Source organism: Egretta garzetta, unplaced genomic scaffold (genome assembly GCF_000687185.1).
Source record: "Egretta garzetta isolate BGI_Z169 unplaced genomic scaffold, ASM68718v1 scaffold244, whole genome shotgun sequence".
Classification (NCBI taxonomy): domain Eukaryota; kingdom Metazoa; phylum Chordata; class Aves; order Pelecaniformes; family Ardeidae; genus Egretta; species Egretta garzetta.
The window spans coordinates 198565-216572 of record NW_009259532.1 but is presented as its reverse complement, the minus strand read 5'-3'; the positions used below and the strand labels follow the sequence as shown (position 1 = coordinate 216572).

At 40.3% G+C, this 18008-nt stretch overlaps 1 protein-coding gene across 2 annotated transcripts in view; it reads left to right on the top strand.

Moving 5' to 3' along the window:
- HECW1 (HECT, C2 and WW domain containing E3 ubiquitin protein ligase 1) overlaps positions 1-18008 on the top strand; it is a 177320-nt gene that overhangs the window by 111788 nt on the left and 47524 nt on the right. For both annotated transcript variants that reach the window (XM_009637624.2, XM_009637623.2), the window contains 5 exons: positions 3456-3606; positions 8137-8267; positions 10957-11078; positions 14115-14300; positions 14923-15057. In XM_009637624.2, the coding sequence (XP_009635919.1) occupies positions 3456-3606; positions 8137-8267; positions 10957-11078; positions 14115-14300; positions 14923-15057 (725 nt within the window). The remainder of the gene's footprint in view (positions 1-3455; positions 3607-8136; positions 8268-10956; positions 11079-14114; positions 14301-14922; positions 15058-18008) is intronic.

The window sequence follows — 18008 nt, the reverse complement described above, 5'->3', positions numbered from 1 at the left end:
GCCAGTGCTGCATATTCAGCATTGACTGGTTTTACTTTGGTCATGGAGAATCTTGTAGACAGTCCTCTTTCTCTTTTTAATAGTTTTCTGAATAACTTTGTTTCATCATAGCCCCGCAACAGTTGGTTTCAGGGAAGAAATTTAATTTCAGACAGTTTTATTTAGGAAAGTAAGGTAGAACAGATTTGTTATTCATGTAGGAATGCCATAATGACCAGTCTGAATGTTAAGGCCTATATAAGATTGACAGAAGATTTGCAAAGTTTGTACAGCCTCATGACAGCATTAATAGTCATCCCTTATTATGCATGTGTTTGCTAGTACTGCTGGAAACCCTACAGAACTGAAGCCAAGAAAAATACCTGTGCCCAGTTCAGAGTTGCTCTTTGCCGAAGGTGTGGCTGAGCTTGGAAAGGAAAAGACAGCATATTTACTTTTCCCCACTAGGATTATGGTCCTGCCAGAAAAAGTTGCATCTTCTGGTATAAATCAGAGCAGTTTCAGAGCTGCTGTGAAATATGACTCAGCTGATGGAAGGGGATTGCTGGAGAACAGAACCAGTACTGTCCCATCCCCAGCCTGTGCTCCAGTATGCTCTTACTGTGAAGGTTAGATGAAGGTTAGTCTCTTTTGTAGTCACAGACTTATTTTGCCTGAAAAACTAGTAAAAGACCCTGAAGAGATCTGGCTACTTCCAAGATCACCTGTGCCCCTGAAGTAGCATGAAGGGACTTGAGCACGTCTCAGAAGCAGAGTTCTGCCTGTCAGTTCACCTGTCAGCCTGTTCGTCTCTCTGTGCAGGTATCCATCCATCTGTCCACAAATCTGGTGTCATATGCAGCTTCAGTGACTTGTGTGACTTACAGGTTGTCTTGTGGGAAGGCAGAAAGTGCACCTGCTACCCTCTGACAGCTATCCTGGGTGACCAAAAGAAGAGTTATTGAGCTGATTAGAAATGCTGTTGCAAGGAGCAGGGCTGCTACAGGTTTCTCAAAAGCCATGAGACACACAGTTCCAAATATTTTAGCATGCCAAACAAGTGTCAGCCCATGGTTTCAGGTGTATATATCCATAAAGCAATGAATAAAGCTCACAGATAGGTGTAGTTCACGTCTGTACATACTGCTGCTGGATATCTCATACATCCAACAGAGAGAGCCTTCCTGAAGTTGTAAGCCAGTCTGCATGATCCTGACCTGATGTTTTCACTGTGACCTCCAAGCTCTGGACAAGTTTAATTGCTCCTAGATTTCTAAGTACTAGAAACTTAGTTTAGGAACTCTGGGTTCCATTTAATTAGAGAGACAGTGCAACATAATCTCTAGAGCTGGTAGTGCACAGGGCTGGATTATGAGAAGCCCTTGCTTGACTGTGTAAGTGGGTAGTAATATTCTTACTAAGTGTCCATCAGCAGGCTTCAGACCAATATGACCAGCTGGTGTCTTCTGTAGGCTGTCTAGAGTGTGGTTCTACAGCACTGACTACAAGCTTCTAATTTTCCATTGATCTCTATTGTTCTCAACTTGTTAGATGTATACTACAATAGTATGGGGTGAAGGCTAGGATTTGTCCTTTGCCAGACAACAGCAAGAAAACAAACTTCTTTGTGATGTTAAGGTACATCATGTCACCTTTGATCTGACCAAGATTATTTCTTTGAGGATAACGCATAGCTCCAAGAAGGACCATTCCCCACCTGCGGTGGTACACCTGCCACCAGCGACAGTGTGCTCAGCAAGGCTCTGGCCTTCGGCCTGACTTATGTGTCAGTCTGATTTCCTTCAATGTGCATCTGTTGTACTTGACATGCTGTTTTTCACTGTCTCATGTTTTAGCCATTGTTTTCACAAAGCTGTGATCTTGTTCTTGAAACAGCTACAACATCCTTGGAAAACTTTACCTGGTGGGAGGAAGAGAGAGTCCTCTCCTTAAAATTATATAGTGATGTTCACAGTAAGAGACACTGTGTGTGTACCTGTGGTGTGACTATATGTTTTGCGTCTATAAGGACGGAGGTACTTACAGTCAGCTTTGAAAGAAATAATGCATGTGCATATGGCTCTTGTTGTTTTGGAGTCTTAGAGAAAATTCCTCCACAGACTCCCAGTGCCCATCTTTTAAGGTTTGTGGGATTAATGTGTCAGGGGCAGCCAGCCACAGACTTAAGACAGCCTACACTTGCCTGGGACCAGCCCAGGTATGGGAACAGAGTTCAGTCAGGGCTAGCATACAGGGGATGGGAACTGGTCATGAAGTTCCCAGACACAGCAGGAAGAAGTACAACTTCAGTCCTACTCTTAGAGAGCAGGAGATAAAATACACAAAGTATGAAATCTAGCTGATCCTGAATTTGATCATAGAAAACCATAGAAGAAGGAATGGACTCATCAGGGAGGAGGGTGTCATAGTAAGAGTATGGGAATAGAAGTGTTTGCCCTCAAAGGTAATCACCATATGTGGATTTGTGTGTGAATGTGAGTGAGGTTTGTATATAAACATGTGTAGAAAGTATGTGCATATATTTACATAGATATGTCATCAGCTCATGGATCATGTAGAAATATGAAGCTAGCAAGTCTGATTTATATTACTGCTCCATACATTCCAACCAATTTGATATGTGGCTTTGCTAGCTAATTCACTTCTGAATATCTCCTGTTCCAAACACTTCCTTTATCAACATTACCATTTTCCATAAGCCATCATATACCAAATAACTTTTAGTTTTCAATCATGGGACAACTAAAACATTGGTAGGAAACAGTAATGATGGAAGGCTCAATGCTATGCTGCAAACTTCCAATGTAGTTGGCATTCATCAGAGCAATAGATGTATGATACTCATCTGTTTACAGAGGTTTCTAAGGTTATGTCCAACCAGGCTGTGATCAGTTTTTAGGGGAGCTTTTAATTGCTGTGTGGTATCCTTCGAAGACACTTTATAAAAAAGAGAGAAAAGAAGCATGCTTGTTCTGAAACAAAACAAAAAAGAAAACAAGGGATTTGCTATATTATTTCAGATTTAAACCTTTTCTACTAAGGGTCGGTTCTATTTGTCTAACCCCAACCTGCAATGAATCCAGCCAATTAGTATTACTAACTATAAAATTATCCAGCCTTTTAAAAAATGTAGCCACTATGTCACTTGTTTTTCATAGTCTATGGTAGTGAATTCCATAGGCTACCTATGTGCTGTGTGTGAAAAGTTTATGTATATGCATATACTGCATATACATATATATAGACAAGCACATAGTATATATACACATTTGAATATGTACTTTGAAATATACACATAATATTGCACGCATGTAGACTATATATATATAGTATCTCTTGTGTGTATATACCCTGTCTGTGTATGTGTATGCGTGTGTGTATCTGTCTCCCGCATTTAGGTTTTCTGGAAGGCATCACACTGACAGCATCACTCCTTCCTTTTTTTCCAACCCTAGATTGGGAAGCTCGGATAGACAGCCATGGAAGGGTATTCTACGTAGATCATGTCAACCGAACCACTACGTGGCAGCGCCCCACAGCTGCAGCAACACCAGATGGGATCCACAGGTCTGGCTCCATCCAGCAAATGGAGCAGCTGAACCGGCGGTGAGCACCTGCACCTATATTCCCTTGAGATCTGTGCTCCCTTTTTTTCCACACTGCCCCAGTGGCTTCCTTCCTTCCCCAGTGCATTGCATTGGCTCCCTAAGGATTTATCTTTCCTCCTTGTCCAAGTCCAATGTGCAAGTTCCTGTCCCTGCTGCTGATGTCTTTCAGCCTGCTGGTGTGCCGCTGTGGGTGTGTGGTACCCAAACTTGCCCACATGAGAAGCCTATTGAGTGAAAGATATTGCAAAATGTTTCAGATGGCAAGAGGCTTTTGGAAAACTTCTTTGAAATTACTCCCAGAAGAGAAGGGAGTATTCTTCGAAAAGATGGAGTCGCTTTTGCTGTTTAGCTGTAGGAGTGGTATCAACGGGTCAGCATCTAGTGCTATGCTGCAGTGGTTTCTGGGATGACTGTTAGTGAAATAGTGTTGCCATATCAGTGTGGCATTTCTACTCAAGCTAATTAGGCCTGTTGAAAGGTCTATCTCTTTTTCCAGGGCAGAGCACTGCTCTAATAGGACTGTACACTTTTCTAGACATAAACAGATCTGCTTAGTGTTGCATTGGGCCCTGTAAATCTGTCAGTTCATTCTGAGCTGGCTGAGATATCTCTTAACATGGTGCACATTTTCCCTTTGTTTGACTAGTTCACACACAGATTTGTGTATCATTTCCTTCTTATTCTTGCTTTTCGGACTGAATTTAAGAGGAAAGAGAAAAAATAGACAGTTGGTCAAAAATCCTCCCTTTTTACTTTCAAAAAGGTGGGTTGTTTTTTTTTTATTCCCTGCTAACTGTATGGTTTCTAGAAAAAGACAAACAAAACTGAAATTATATTCTAATCATAGCATGCAAAATGCCACAAAAGTTTTTTGGTCTTTTTTTTCTGTGCTAGAGAAAGATCTGCAACTGAGAGAGTGATGCAGAGTTTCAAAGGGCTCTTTTCAGAGTGCAGAATAGTTTGGGAGTTACTGTGTGTAAAGAGAACTGGGCCTGTAATGGCAACGTCTAGAAAGTTAATGTAACTGGTGGAGAGCAAACAAGCTTTCTTAAAGCAGTTGTTTTGCAACATAAGTTGACACCATCAACACACTCGAAGAATTTTCTCCTTTTTTTCAACCAAATTAATTATTTTGGATGGCATTTCATGTTTTATGTCTTGCAGAGGTGAAAGAACCAGCTCAGTATTTTTTTTTATTACAGGTTTCCTCAGAATGTGTCAAGGTACCATGCCATTTAGCATTTGTCTTTAAGAGGGTTTGGGGCCATGTCAAAGCTCAGGCTATTTGGCTGCCACATAAGCAAGTTATTTGCCACAGGAAGTAAAAAGCTCTGTTGTGGATATATATCAACTTTTTTTTTTTTTTTTTTTTTTTTGAGGTAGAACTCATGTAAGTGCAGCACAACCAGGAGAGGAATGAATGCTTGTGAGAGTCTGTGTAGGAATTCAGTTAGTTAACACAGGCTGATCATTAAAACAGCTATCTCAGAAGAAACTGAAGGGTAGGCATTGTCTTTGTGACCTCCTTGCTTCAAACTTTACTATTCCATGTTTTCATGTAGGCTGCCTGGCTTTCTTGGTTATGACTTGATTATCACTGGTTTGGGTTGGGAACTGACAGTTCATAGGACTGAAATTCTTTGAATCTCTCTGGTTTTAGTGTTCACATAATCCAATTACAAAGTGAGAAGTATAGAGGGTTTTCAGCAGTGGCGTATCTCTCCCTACCCAAGTCCCATTGGAGACTAAGTACTTTGCACCCTATTAAACATGTGCTGTCATGGCTTCTTGGGACAGAGGAAAAAAAGCTGATGATTCTCTGCTCTCTGCCAAAGATGTCTATTGATTTGAAAAGTTTAATATAGAGGTCTCCTATTATTCCCAAGTTTGGGAACATTTCCTAAGATTCTAGTAGAAGAGATTCATATTGAATCTATGAGTGTTTGTCCAGTGGCAAGTAATTTCTGTATTTTCAACCTGGCTGTTATAATTTTTAGAACTGTCATTGTCCTAAAGCTGATTTCCAGTATTTCATGTCACCAGATTTCAGGATTGTGAGGAAAACCACTTTTCATAAATGGTTATCATCAGCACCACAAGAATTGGGCTTTGTTTTAAGCACCCATTTTAGAAATACTATTGTATTTCAAACTTCATTATTTGACATGTTCTTCAGCACACACACCTGAGAATCATTTTCAATGAGGCAATAGCAAACGTAGACCTTGCTGATAGAATTAGCAGCAGCCTGAACTTTTGCTCTGACCTCAAACAAAAATCTGGACTCAAAATCACTTAGCAGTTTGAAAAAACTTGGCGACTTTTCTTTTTAAACTGATCTACTTTCTTTTTGGTTTCCTGGTTTCATTTGTGGAAGGGAATGGAAAGACCAAAATATTACAAGGAAGCTTGGTATTTCCAGCCCAGCCAAAACCACAAAGCTTTGGAAATTCAGCTTGGAAAAAAAACCCATAGCTGTGATTGAGCCTAGTCCTGCTTTCCTTCCAAGCTTCCCATTAGCTGTACTAGCCACTTGAAGACATAGGGCATGCAAAACTGGAATCCAGGTGTTGAGCAAACTCCAGAGAGACTTCCATACTTATTTTAAAGACTCTTGCTGATTTTCTACAGCACTACCTGACTTGCTTGCTTGTTAGCTAAGCAGATAACAGCCCTTGTTGTTCAGGCTGTGTTGGAAAGACGCTTTGCAGCATATGTATATCTAGACTTGTCTTCGCACTAATTTAAAAGGTAATAAGTAACATAAGAAATTATAACCATAATGGTTAAGACAGCCACAGTGTGGTATTTCTAAACCTCCATTTCTTTGACAAATGACTTTGAAAGGAGACTGAAATTTCCAGAGGTATTCCCATAACTTTTGCACTTTCAATGTTTTCTCCAATTACTTTGGCATTTTCTGGTATTTATATAAGATGATTTTATAGTATTGAGACCCAAAAGAAAAGTGTAGCTTTTTGTTGGCATACAGCTAGTGTTACTCTTTAAGGGTTGCCAACAGGGATTTTCTACCATCTAATTAAATTGAAGCAACAAGGGTTTTTTACATGTGTGCTTATATCCCCCTTGATTATATGAACAACTTTTTTTTTTTCCCCTTTCTGTTGCATATGGGTGTTGTAAAACTCCTTCAGTACTAGAATGGAAAGTTCATTCAATTGCCTACAATCAAGTGAATAAAAATGTAAAATGTGGGTCTAAACCAGAGGGTTTAAAACTGCAGTAAATTCATGCTGTTGTGAAACCTTCTGTCAGAATTTCCTTTTAAAGATGGATGTTTACTTAAATATAGAATGCCCAGTTTTTTAAAAAAACTTCTAAAGATGCCGTCTATTGAGTTGTCAAAATATACACTAAATGTAGCTTGAAATGACTTTGAGTACTGGGGGACGCACATAGTGTTGTGAAAGTTAGCATAAATCTATTAAAACTTTAACAGAACCAAAGACATCTTGATCTCTCATCTTACATCTGTCTATGTGAGTGAACAAGTTAACTAGAATTTGTTTTGTGTAGTGCAAATTCAAAACACTCCAGGTTATTCCCACAGCCAGGTATATACTTTGTTCCTGATCTGGTAAAGTATTTGGGATTGGGCTCATCCCTAAGACCATGATCAGTCCCATTGACATTAACTAATGTGGCTATTAGTTTCATGATTAGTATGGAATTGACATTGTCGGTTTTTTAAGGCATTCACAGGTTTTTATTCAGAATTTTCTTCTGTCGTCCTCCTCACTGTTGTTTGCTTATCTCGATATTGTTTCCTCTTCCTTGTTCTACAGCCACCCAAGCTAAATGCCCAATCCCACTGATTTCCAAAAATGGAAGTAACACTTGCATCCTCATCCACTTGCTCTTCACTCAGCTCATATGTTACATCCTATTCTACTTTTCTGTGGCTGTCATATCAGTTAGATTGTAGCTCTTTGAGGTCACACTACCTACTAGTTTACACTCCATATTGCTTACTAAAATTCAAGTGTTCCCAACTGCTGGCCATGCAGTATCCTAATAAATATTTTGTGAACACTTTTAATAGCCTTTACCTTTCTAGGGTTGAGGATGTGCATCCAATATTGTAATAAGAAAGACTGAAAGGTACTCAGTGCATCACAGGATTGGTCCTTACTTCATTGGTTATGCTTCCATAAGACTAAACAAGAGAGGGAACTATGATCCACCAGTAGTTTTAGATTCCAGACATCTAGATGTTTTAAAGGGAAGCCTTGCAGCAAACTGTAGCCTAAATACCTTTGACTCTTTCTTGCTTTGCACCTTCTGTAGCTACTTGTTAGTCAGTACAAAATGCCGTATTTGCAGAGTAATGGTTGGGCCAAGTGTGAGTAGCTGCATCGGCTGAAATCACACATGCTCTTACTCTGTTGTATGCTGAAGATAGCAGTATTGGAATCATTCACAACCAGTGATGACTGTTAAGGTAGAAAGCACCAGAAAGCTCTTCTGTTAGCTAAAACATGTTGTTCCTTTCTCTGAATGTATGTAGATACCAAAATATCCAGCGAACTATTGCAACAGAGCGGACTGAAGATGATGCTGTAGTAAACAACAGAGTGGAGAGAGTTCCCACCGGAGGAGGAAGTGACTCTGAGGCAGAGCCTTCCCAGCCAAGCTCAGGTATGAGAAAAAATGCTACAGAGTGGCATGTTGAATGCCACTCACTGGTGGCATTCGGTTCTGGGAAAATCTGCATTTCCATGGGGGACTGGAACTTTATTATAACAGGGTGCAAAAGCTAATTAAAAGAGGTTTAGACTTGAAGCTACAGGTACAAAGCTAGATACGAAGGGCCTCAGTTCTTTTTTAACAACTACTAAGGCAGGCAAAGCATTTTTACTTTAGTAAAGGTCTATTTGAAATTAAAATGGAAACACATCTGGTTTTTATTCAGCTTAGTAGTTGCAAAAAATGACTCTGTCTTATTTTTACTGCAGTGTGATTTTGATCTTGGAGCACTGCAGTTCATTCTCTCTGGGCATGGCTTCTGTGCTGCCACATTTGCCTGTGTGGTCACACCTGCAGTAGCCCTGGTATGGAGTATGAAATACTTGTGTTTTTAAAGCTGTGGTTTTGTGATAGCTATGAGCTGATCTAAGTGTGGGCTGCCACCGACAGAGGCACAGCTGTCTTTTTGCTCATCAGTAACTCATGTGACAGCACCCCATACCAGAGCAGAGAACTAATCTGTCTGAAAAATAACCTTGTTTCTTGTACTTAATGTTGTTTACAGCCAGATTGTTGCTTTCATCCGGCTCATTAGATAACCAGACAGGAATGAGTGTCACTACAAAAGAGAAGAGGACTATGTGTATCCAGGGCAGGATGGGATGGGCAGGGAGCTGTTCTGCTATTTTTGGTGGTAGTCGTATTTTCTGAAAATATTTGTGAAACCATAGCCTAAGTGTTTGTTTCAGGTAAAAAACACCAGCAATCAAGCTAGTGCCCACTATGCAACTTGTGGATATGCAAAAATAACAATCATCTGCTTTGTTTGAGAACTTGCACCGCCAAAACAAATGGCCATTTCTCTTCCTTTGGGTCATTCTCACCTCCACCTAATTTTGTGTTCTGTGTTGTCTACTGGAAGTAAATCTGACTTCTGGCCATCTTTTTGTCATTCCTCTGAAATAATGTTGGCAAAGGGGAAAACAACACAATGTCTGCTGGAATTTTCTTAATGTTCCATGTTGAATAGGAAGAATTATACAGAGAAATAGTGAACTAACCTTTGGTTTTTTTAATAAGCTTAGAAAAATACTCAGTTTTGTCTGTTTTCCTGATGCATTAAGTGGTTTTAGTTTGAAAATCAATTTTAACCAAGAATGTTTAATGTTTGGTATTCAAAGCTTCTTTTCAGTCCTTTGTATTGCAATTAATGGGAGCCTTTTATTGACACTGAATGTTATAGGGAGGACCCAGTCCTCTCTGTTAGCAGCTGAAATGGGCATGAGGTACACATTGTAATATTAGTATTTAAATTATAAGTAATGTAGTCATGACTTGTAATATTTGTAATCATTTACTATCATAGTCTATGTAATGAAATAGTAACTTAATAAGAATTGCTAACAGTAAGTATTTAGGCCAGTTTATTATGTAACATTCACTTTTTTGTTTTAACCCCGAAGAGCTAATTAGTATAATGTATGTCATCTTAAGTGATTAGTAAATGGCTTCTGCTATAGATAATTGCTTTGCTTTTAGGAGAAAAAGTCAATATTGTATAAAATGCCAAGAATTAAAAGATCAAAGGTGATGTGAACCACACCAGAATAAGAGAAAGCTGCAGTATGATACATTTGCTATTTGCCTTTTAATTTACATGAAAAATGTCAGAAGGAATACAATTTAGGCACATTACTCCATATTCTAAGTCAGTATAAATCAATTTACCTCCAGCAATTGGTCCAGTCTGCAGTTTTAATTGGATAGAATAATATGATGTGTCTCACAGGAAGAAAAACAAAGTGATAATTGATAAGAAAAAAACCGAATCTGTATTTATTCTGTTGATGATGTCTGCATCCAATTTTGTTGGACTGCAAATAAAAGTTGGCCTGTATTTGAAAGCACCAGAACTGCACACTCAAACCATAATTCCATGGTCGGAAGCACTTTTCTGGTGGCTGTAGAAGGTCAGGGAGTTCCCACCTCTACAGAGTTTACATTCTGAAATGCTCAGTTCTGCTTCTGTGCTTCGTGAGTGGATACAGATTAAAAATAGTCCCGTTGTGTCTGTTTTTGTTTTCTTTTCCATACAAGTCCCCAAAACCATGGACTTGCCAAAAATAATGCAATTACATGTAAAGGGCAATGCTTTGCACACTAGCATGGTTGTGAGTGGCTGAGCATGGAGCTTCCTTAACCCAGTCTTGCTACCAAATGCTTTCTGCTGGTGAACCCCTCAGGCTGGATTGGGCAATGAGGTCTCTCTAAAATCAGCAGTTGGGGGAATCAATCAGGACCTAGGTGACAGTATTGAACCAAACCATCAGCTGGTAAAAACTGTTGTGGTCACATTGATACTTAGAGAGAGCAGTAGATATGACACAGAGTTTTATAACATACAGTACAGAAAAGCATCCAGCTCCTGCCCTGCTACTGTAAGCACTGCACCACTGACCATAAGGGGAACATCTACCAGTTTGCCAGCAGGCTTGTCTTGGAAACACAAAGAAGGTAGGTGCATTGGGCAGGATGGTGACTTTTCTTATACTGTCACTTTTGCAGCCATTCATTAAAGGTTAAATAACAGACTGTGCTTGCCGTTATGTTAATAAGATTTTGCTACCTTTGTTTTGTCCAGAGATTAGAAGGGAAGGTTCCCTTTCTCCTGTGAATTCTCAAAAAATCACCTTGTTGCTGCAGTCTCCAGCTGTGAAGTTCATCACCAATCCTGAGTTCTTCACTGTGCTGCATGCAAACTATGTGAGTTGCTCTCTCACACTACCGATTTCTGAATCCAAACACTGCGCCCCAGGCCTTCGGGAAGAATGCATAGTGAATTTGAGTTGCATGACTTGGGGCTCAGTTGTCCTTTCTGAGCACCAGGCCAGGTTGGGGACAGTACAGGCAGGCTACTTCAAGGAGACTCTTGCTGGGATTCTGCCTCACAGAAGAAGTTCCCTGGTAGAGAGAAGCTCATTAATGTTATCCTTCCAGAATATGCAGGAACCCTTGGTTTTGGCTTGGTTGATTCTGTTGTCTCTTGCTCCAGGGAGTGAGGTTGTTGCCTTTCAAGCCATGTTCCTGAGAAATCTTACTCAGATACCAGCAAGTCTCAGGGAACTAGAGGGAAGAAATTATTAACTCATGGAGTTTTCACTCCCAGGAAGCAGGTGGGCATAACGCAGTGAAAGAAACACTGACTTGAGTCAGTGTAGCTATTTTGGAAAAAACAAGAATGAAAATGAATTTTCAAAATCCAAATAGCTGCTTTTTTTCCATTAATGCAATAATCTGCATGCTTTCTTGCAAACCTGGTGTGGAGTGGAAAAAATGTAATGATAGGTCAACCAGGAGGGAGCAGTTGGGGAAATCTCACAAAGAGATACAATCCTAGTTTTGCATAGCTTGAATGTAGTTCAGCTTCAGAATGTTTGGGAAGTCATCCACTTCTGGGTGGGGTTGACCTTTCTTTTTGAAAGGAAAAAAAATTAAAACACTTAAGGAGATGCCTCAGCACAGGTCTTCAGCTGACGACAGACATCAAGTTTTGGCTGTGGTGCTTTGTGGGTTGAAGCCAGCTGTCCATCTCCAAGCATCTGCCAGAGATTATTGCCCATGAAATCCTGCAGAGGAGGGGATACATTAACTCATCTGACATTACCTGAACTAGGAACATAATTTCTTCCATTGACAGGGTGATATATGATGATTTATAGCTGGGAACAATATAATTTTCATTCAGCATGGTTGTTTACAAAATGAGCAACTGATTGTGTAAGGAACAGCTCACAAGATCCCATTTTTCCCAGCTCACAATCCCAATTTTACTTCTCACTGAAATAAAAAAAAAACAAAAAACAAAGAGAGGCCTTCAGTTTGAGCTTATAAAGTTGTCTCTAATATGAGAGCCAGAATAATCTATTGAAACATCTGTCAAATGGTCATACAGATTCCACTTGTACAGAAATAATGGCCCACATAACTTCTGGCTTAACACAGGTGTAGTATTTTAACCACAAGCCCCTATTAAAATTTCAAGCTATTAATTATGCCAATGAAGTTGGGATTGGAAAATATTATCCAGAAGTTAGAATTAAAAGGTAAAGGCCTCATTTTTCAGATATTTTATTTCCATGGAGGGATAAAACTACATTACATTTTTTATTTCCCTAGTGCAGCTAAGAGGTACTGAGACAGTCATTGATCCCACATTAGATCAAAATACAACTTCTGTCATGGAGTAGGCTGGGATCTTAGCAATTTGTGGCCATGAAGTTTTCCCAGGTTATAACCAGGTCATGTCTTCAGGGCAGAGATCATATCTCTGTGATTTCATAACATTTACCAACCCTTGCCATAATTAGGGACCGTGTGCTACAGGGAGTATTCTGTTCTCAGCACTACCACCACGATAACTCCTTGCATAATAAAGATAATACTCATAAATATTTTACGGTTAAAATGCATTAAAAGTACACAGAAATTGAGAATTCAAAGCTGTTGGGTCAAATTCTCTGGACAGATTACAGGTGTGCACACTGGGGCTCACTTCACCGGAGACACGAATCCTCCAGTGATCCTTTATTACTCTGGGGAGTAATTAAATCCTTTGGTCTGACCAGCAGAACCCATGCACTCATTTTTGCTCGAGTAAAAAGCTCAGAAGAGTGGCAGATTTTTGTAGTTTCCTACCCTGTCTTGAGGAGCTTGTTCCCTGAAGTAAAAGATCCCAAGAGTAGCCTGTGGATAAGAAAAGTTGTCATACAAATGTATTTTGTGGTGCTCTATCACTGAATACACTGTGGCAACAAATATAGCTCACTTTGGCCCCTGTCCTGCAATGAGATCAGCACTAACTCAGAACTGCATCAGGATGCGTTCCTTTAAGAGGTGGATTTAATGCCTACTGTGAGATACAGCTAGCTGCCTGAGGGGTAGCATTCATCTGACTCATTAAAATGTCTCTGTTTGACATGCTTTGTAGTCATTGCAGAAACAAATACTCAGTTCCAGGAAAAGATTCATATCTTCTAAAAATAGACAAGTGAAAGTGTCTGCTTCTGTCCTGTGGCTATAAAGTGACCATAAATAAGGTAGCAAGCTTAGATGTAGATACCTGCACTGCAGCCCCCTTAAGTTCACGAATCATCTTGATTTGAATTGTAGCATAAATACATGTTCACAGCTGTCTCTGCATCTCTTTGGCATCATCCAGTCACACAAGCAGTTTCTGTTGACCAATGAAAGCAATGAAATAGGCACAACTACATGAATCTTGAATGTGTGGTGTTTTAGCTGACTATCTTTTTAGAGTGCATTAGAAAGGCAGTTTATGCACAAGCTAACTTTATATAAAGATATAAGGAAGAAATTCTTTACAATGAGGGTAGTGAAACACTGGAACGGGTTTCCCAGAGAGGTGGTGGAGGCCCCATCCCTGGAAACATTCAAGGGCAGGGTGGACGGGGCTCTGAGCAACCTGATCTAGTTAGTGGTGTCCCTGCTCACTGCAGGGGGGTTGGACTAGATGACCTCTAGGGGTCCCTTCCAACCCAAAAAGTTCTATGATTCTGTAACTCTGCATAATGTGTGGGATGTTTCACTTTCTAGACTACATTTCTTAATTCTAGGTGTTCACGTAAAGTAGTCATTCAAATCAAAACAATGAGATGGAAATTATTCTTGACTCTTAACAGGATTTGTTTCAGTTCTTTGGGCATATGTCCCATGAAATAACCAAATACGTTGTTTTGACATCAGAACTGGTTTTCCTCACTCCTATTTTCCATCTCATAGAGTGCCTATCGAGTCTTCACTAACAGTACCTGCTTGAAGCATATGATTCTGAAGATCCGTAGAGATGCTCGTAATTTTGAGCGCTATCAGCACAACAGAGACCTGGTAAATTTTATCAACATGTTTGCTGATACCCGACTGGAGCTTCCTCGTGGCTGGGAGATAAAAACTGACCAGCAGGGCAAGGTAAGTGCACCAACAAAACTAATCACTTGTTTAACACGGGACATCAGGCTACATGACTACTAAAGGTCACTTCCCTTTTCACTCAAAATTGGTGAAGGTTTGATTTAATCGACACAAGCAGCAAGCAGAGTTATTTTAGAAGCAGAAGAAAGCTTCACGAACAAATGTTTCGAAGCATAGCAGTGACTCTCTAGCTTTTGTGGAATATCACATTATAGCCAAGGCAGCACTGGATTAACAAAAAAGTTTAAGACAGAGTTTAGATTTGTCATGACTGCAAAATTTGGCTTAGTGTCTCTGCCTCCAATGAAGCTTTGCTGAGTGACTTCTGGAACCACCGAATAGGCTAAATCAGTGTTCCCCAGTTATTTTATTCTCTTCTGTCTTGTTTACTTCATGGCCATTACACATGATTTTGACCTACATAGCTTTAGGTATTTTCCAAGAGCTATTCTAGCTTTGACTAAGGACATCCTGTCATTTGCAGATACCTTCCATGGACTGTACATAAACAGGGCATTTCTAACACGCAATTGCCAGTGGTTTTCACTTTATGATCCCATAATATCATCACAGTGTTGGCAGTCTTTTTACAAAAAAACATTGTTCCTGTGTGTTTCAGTCTTTCTTCGTTGACCACAATAGCCGTGCTACCACTTTCATAGATCCCAGGATCCCACTGCAGAATGGTCGTCTCCCCAATCACCTGACGCACAGGCAACATCTTCAGCGACTTCGTAGCTACAGTGCTGGAGAGGTAACTGTGCTAGTATCAATACAGTTACTTTTGACAACAATCTTCTGTAGAATTAAAAGCACTTCCTCTCTTTGAAATGCATTTAAGCAGACTGTCTTGTGGATTTTAATCTTCCAAAGAAACTAAGAGGTTTGGGGTTTTTTTTCTGAAGGGTTTATCTAAGAGCTTTCTGGTAATGAAGGTTTATATTTTGACCATTTTCAGAATACAATAATAAACAAGTAAAACTGAATAACCAAAGTGAAATGATGAAAAAATAGATTTTAAAAGAAGAATCCATATTTGACATCCTAGTCTTGCTTTAGTAAAGTCAAGTCATTCATTACTGTACTTGGCACTGGTAAGGCTGCACCTCGAATACTGTGTCCAGTTTTGGGCCCCTCACTACAGGAAAGACATTGAGGCACTGGAGCGTGTCCAGAGAAGGGCAAAGAAGCTGGTGAGGGGTCTGGAGCAAAAGTCTTATGAGGAGAGGCTGAGGGAACTGGGGTTGTTTAGCCTGGAGAAGAGGAGGATGAGGGGAGACCTCATCACTCTCTACAGCTACCTGAAAGGAGGTTGTAGTGAGGTGGGTGTTGGTCTCTTCTCCCAGGTAACAAGCAATAGGATGAGAGGAAATGGCCTCAAGTTGTGCCAAGGGAGGATTATATTGATATTAGGAAAAATTTCTTTACCAAAAGGGTTGTCAAGCATTGGAACAGGCTGCCCAGGGAAGTGTCTGAGTCCCCATCCCTGGAGGTATTTACAAGACATGTAGATGTGGTGCTTAGGGACATGGTTTAGTGGTGGACTTTGCAGTGTTAGGTTAATGGTTGGACTTGATGATCTTAAAGGTCTTTTCCAACCTAGATGATTATTTTTATAGCCTGATACTTCAGCAGCCTCATATGTTTCTTCATTCCCCATTGTCACACTGTACTCTGGAAAGATATATTCCCTAGCAGTAATGTAGTAAGATACATTGAGCCTTGCTTCCCTTGCCTGCAATTACATTAAACACCTTTCCTATGTTTCATGGAAATGGTTTTTGTCACTGAGGACCATGGATGGGATTGATAGAAGCATAAATCCTGGGTTTGTATTGTGGATTTAGCATGGAAAAAGTACCAGCAATCAGATTCTTCATACAGCAAATCCATACAGTTGAAGATCTGTAAAGATTGAGGCTGAATACTAGTAGAGATGAATTATGGCCAAAGGATCTTCCTCTTCCCTAAAAACTTCTGGAGAAATGCGTGTGAAATTAATATTTATTGTAGCAGGACCAGTCTGAACATCTCCCACTGCCAAATGGGGTTGGGATCAAGAGCTGACTAGGGTGTGAGGTCAGTACTTCAGGACAAAAGGCAGAGTAGGCATGAGTAGTTTGGGTAGGTTTTCCCCATCTTGGGTCAATACAGCAACATATTTTCTGAAGGTAGAAGTGTATCAATGGATCTGTTTCAATCATATCTTCCCACCAACTTAGCAACTTCCCTCTGCCAACACCCTGCAGTTTAGTGTTGCTATTGTGACTGAATTATTGAGGTGAATATGAAAATCACCGGCATGATTATTCATGTTTGGATCCATGCTTGCCTGGGACTTGCTTACATAGTCACCATGTCAGGGACAGAAACACCACTGAGCAACTCAGATGATCTAGCCCAAAAAATACCCTTGGTTTTGTAAGTGCTGGCAAGGCTGGCAAAGAACAATTTGCAATAAACCCAAAATATCAAGAAACAGGGAAGGAAGTGAAAAGCATTTAATACTGTTGACTAATGATTCTCTGATTTGGCATGATCAGCCAATGACATGGGGCCTTCTGTCTTGGGAGCCATTAGTGCTGGCACCTTCATCTCACAGTCTTGGTGGCCTGGGTCCCACAGTGCTTCTGCACCCTCGTCATAGTCAGTAGCTTCCCCTCTGGAAGTATCTGCTGCTCCACTGGAAGGACTCCCATTGATTTCCAAGGACTTTGGATTGGTGCCTAAAACCCCACCATTTACAAGGAAAAGATTCAACCCTTTACAAGTCATCCCATTTATTAAGAGCTGCATGTTCCATGCCATTTCTTCCAAATATATTTGGATGTGCTTTTGTCCTATAAATCATGTCTGTAGGGACACACTTGGGACTTTGTCCTGGCCATGTGTCAGCTGTCTGCAGTCCAGCTGGTTTCTTTGCTGAGCAGGTGGTGTGGCCTCTGGAATCTGTCACCAGGACAGCATGAAGGACCAGGAAAGACAACCACCAGTTTTTAACATTATGTACAGATGTCAAACAGCCTGAAGGAGAGCAGAACAGTGCAGCTTCAGTCACGATTGCTTGTGGGTGCCAGAGAGGATATAGAAAAGAGCCAAGGTAATGAGAGGAAAAACTCTACCCCCTGCCTTGGCGCACACACCTGACATCCTGCCCAAGTGTCACAATGAGTTGCCGGAGTATCATGTGGACTTCCCAGGAAAGAGCAGACAAAAATCGTAGGGAGATGAGCCTGAAGTGGGAAAAAAGAAATACCCCAGCTTCACACACTCAGTGATGGCTCTGAGCTGAATCACCATAAAGAAATGATTATGGTTCTAAGACATTGTGTTCTCAGTATTCAACAGCAGACAAAAAAGCAAATGTAATGTCTGGAATTCTTAAAAATTAATACAAATATCTCTATAATCTAGGAGAGAGAGCAGGCATTACAAGAACTAAGTTTTGGTAGTAAAAGCCAAACCATTTAAATCAAAATAAGGCAGGGTTGAAATTCAGTGAGAACAGTTAACCATAGGAACTAATGATTATGTCTCCATTTCTTCATACTTTCAGGTCAAAAAGTAGTGCAAAAAACACTTCTGTCTTAGTTACCAACAAGTTTCCGAGCTCCCAGGCCAGTGGCAGTCAGGGAATAGATGAGGTGGTGAAGTGAAAACTGTGATCTCCTGCCCTCCCTTCCATCACATCCGTGAATCTTCTAA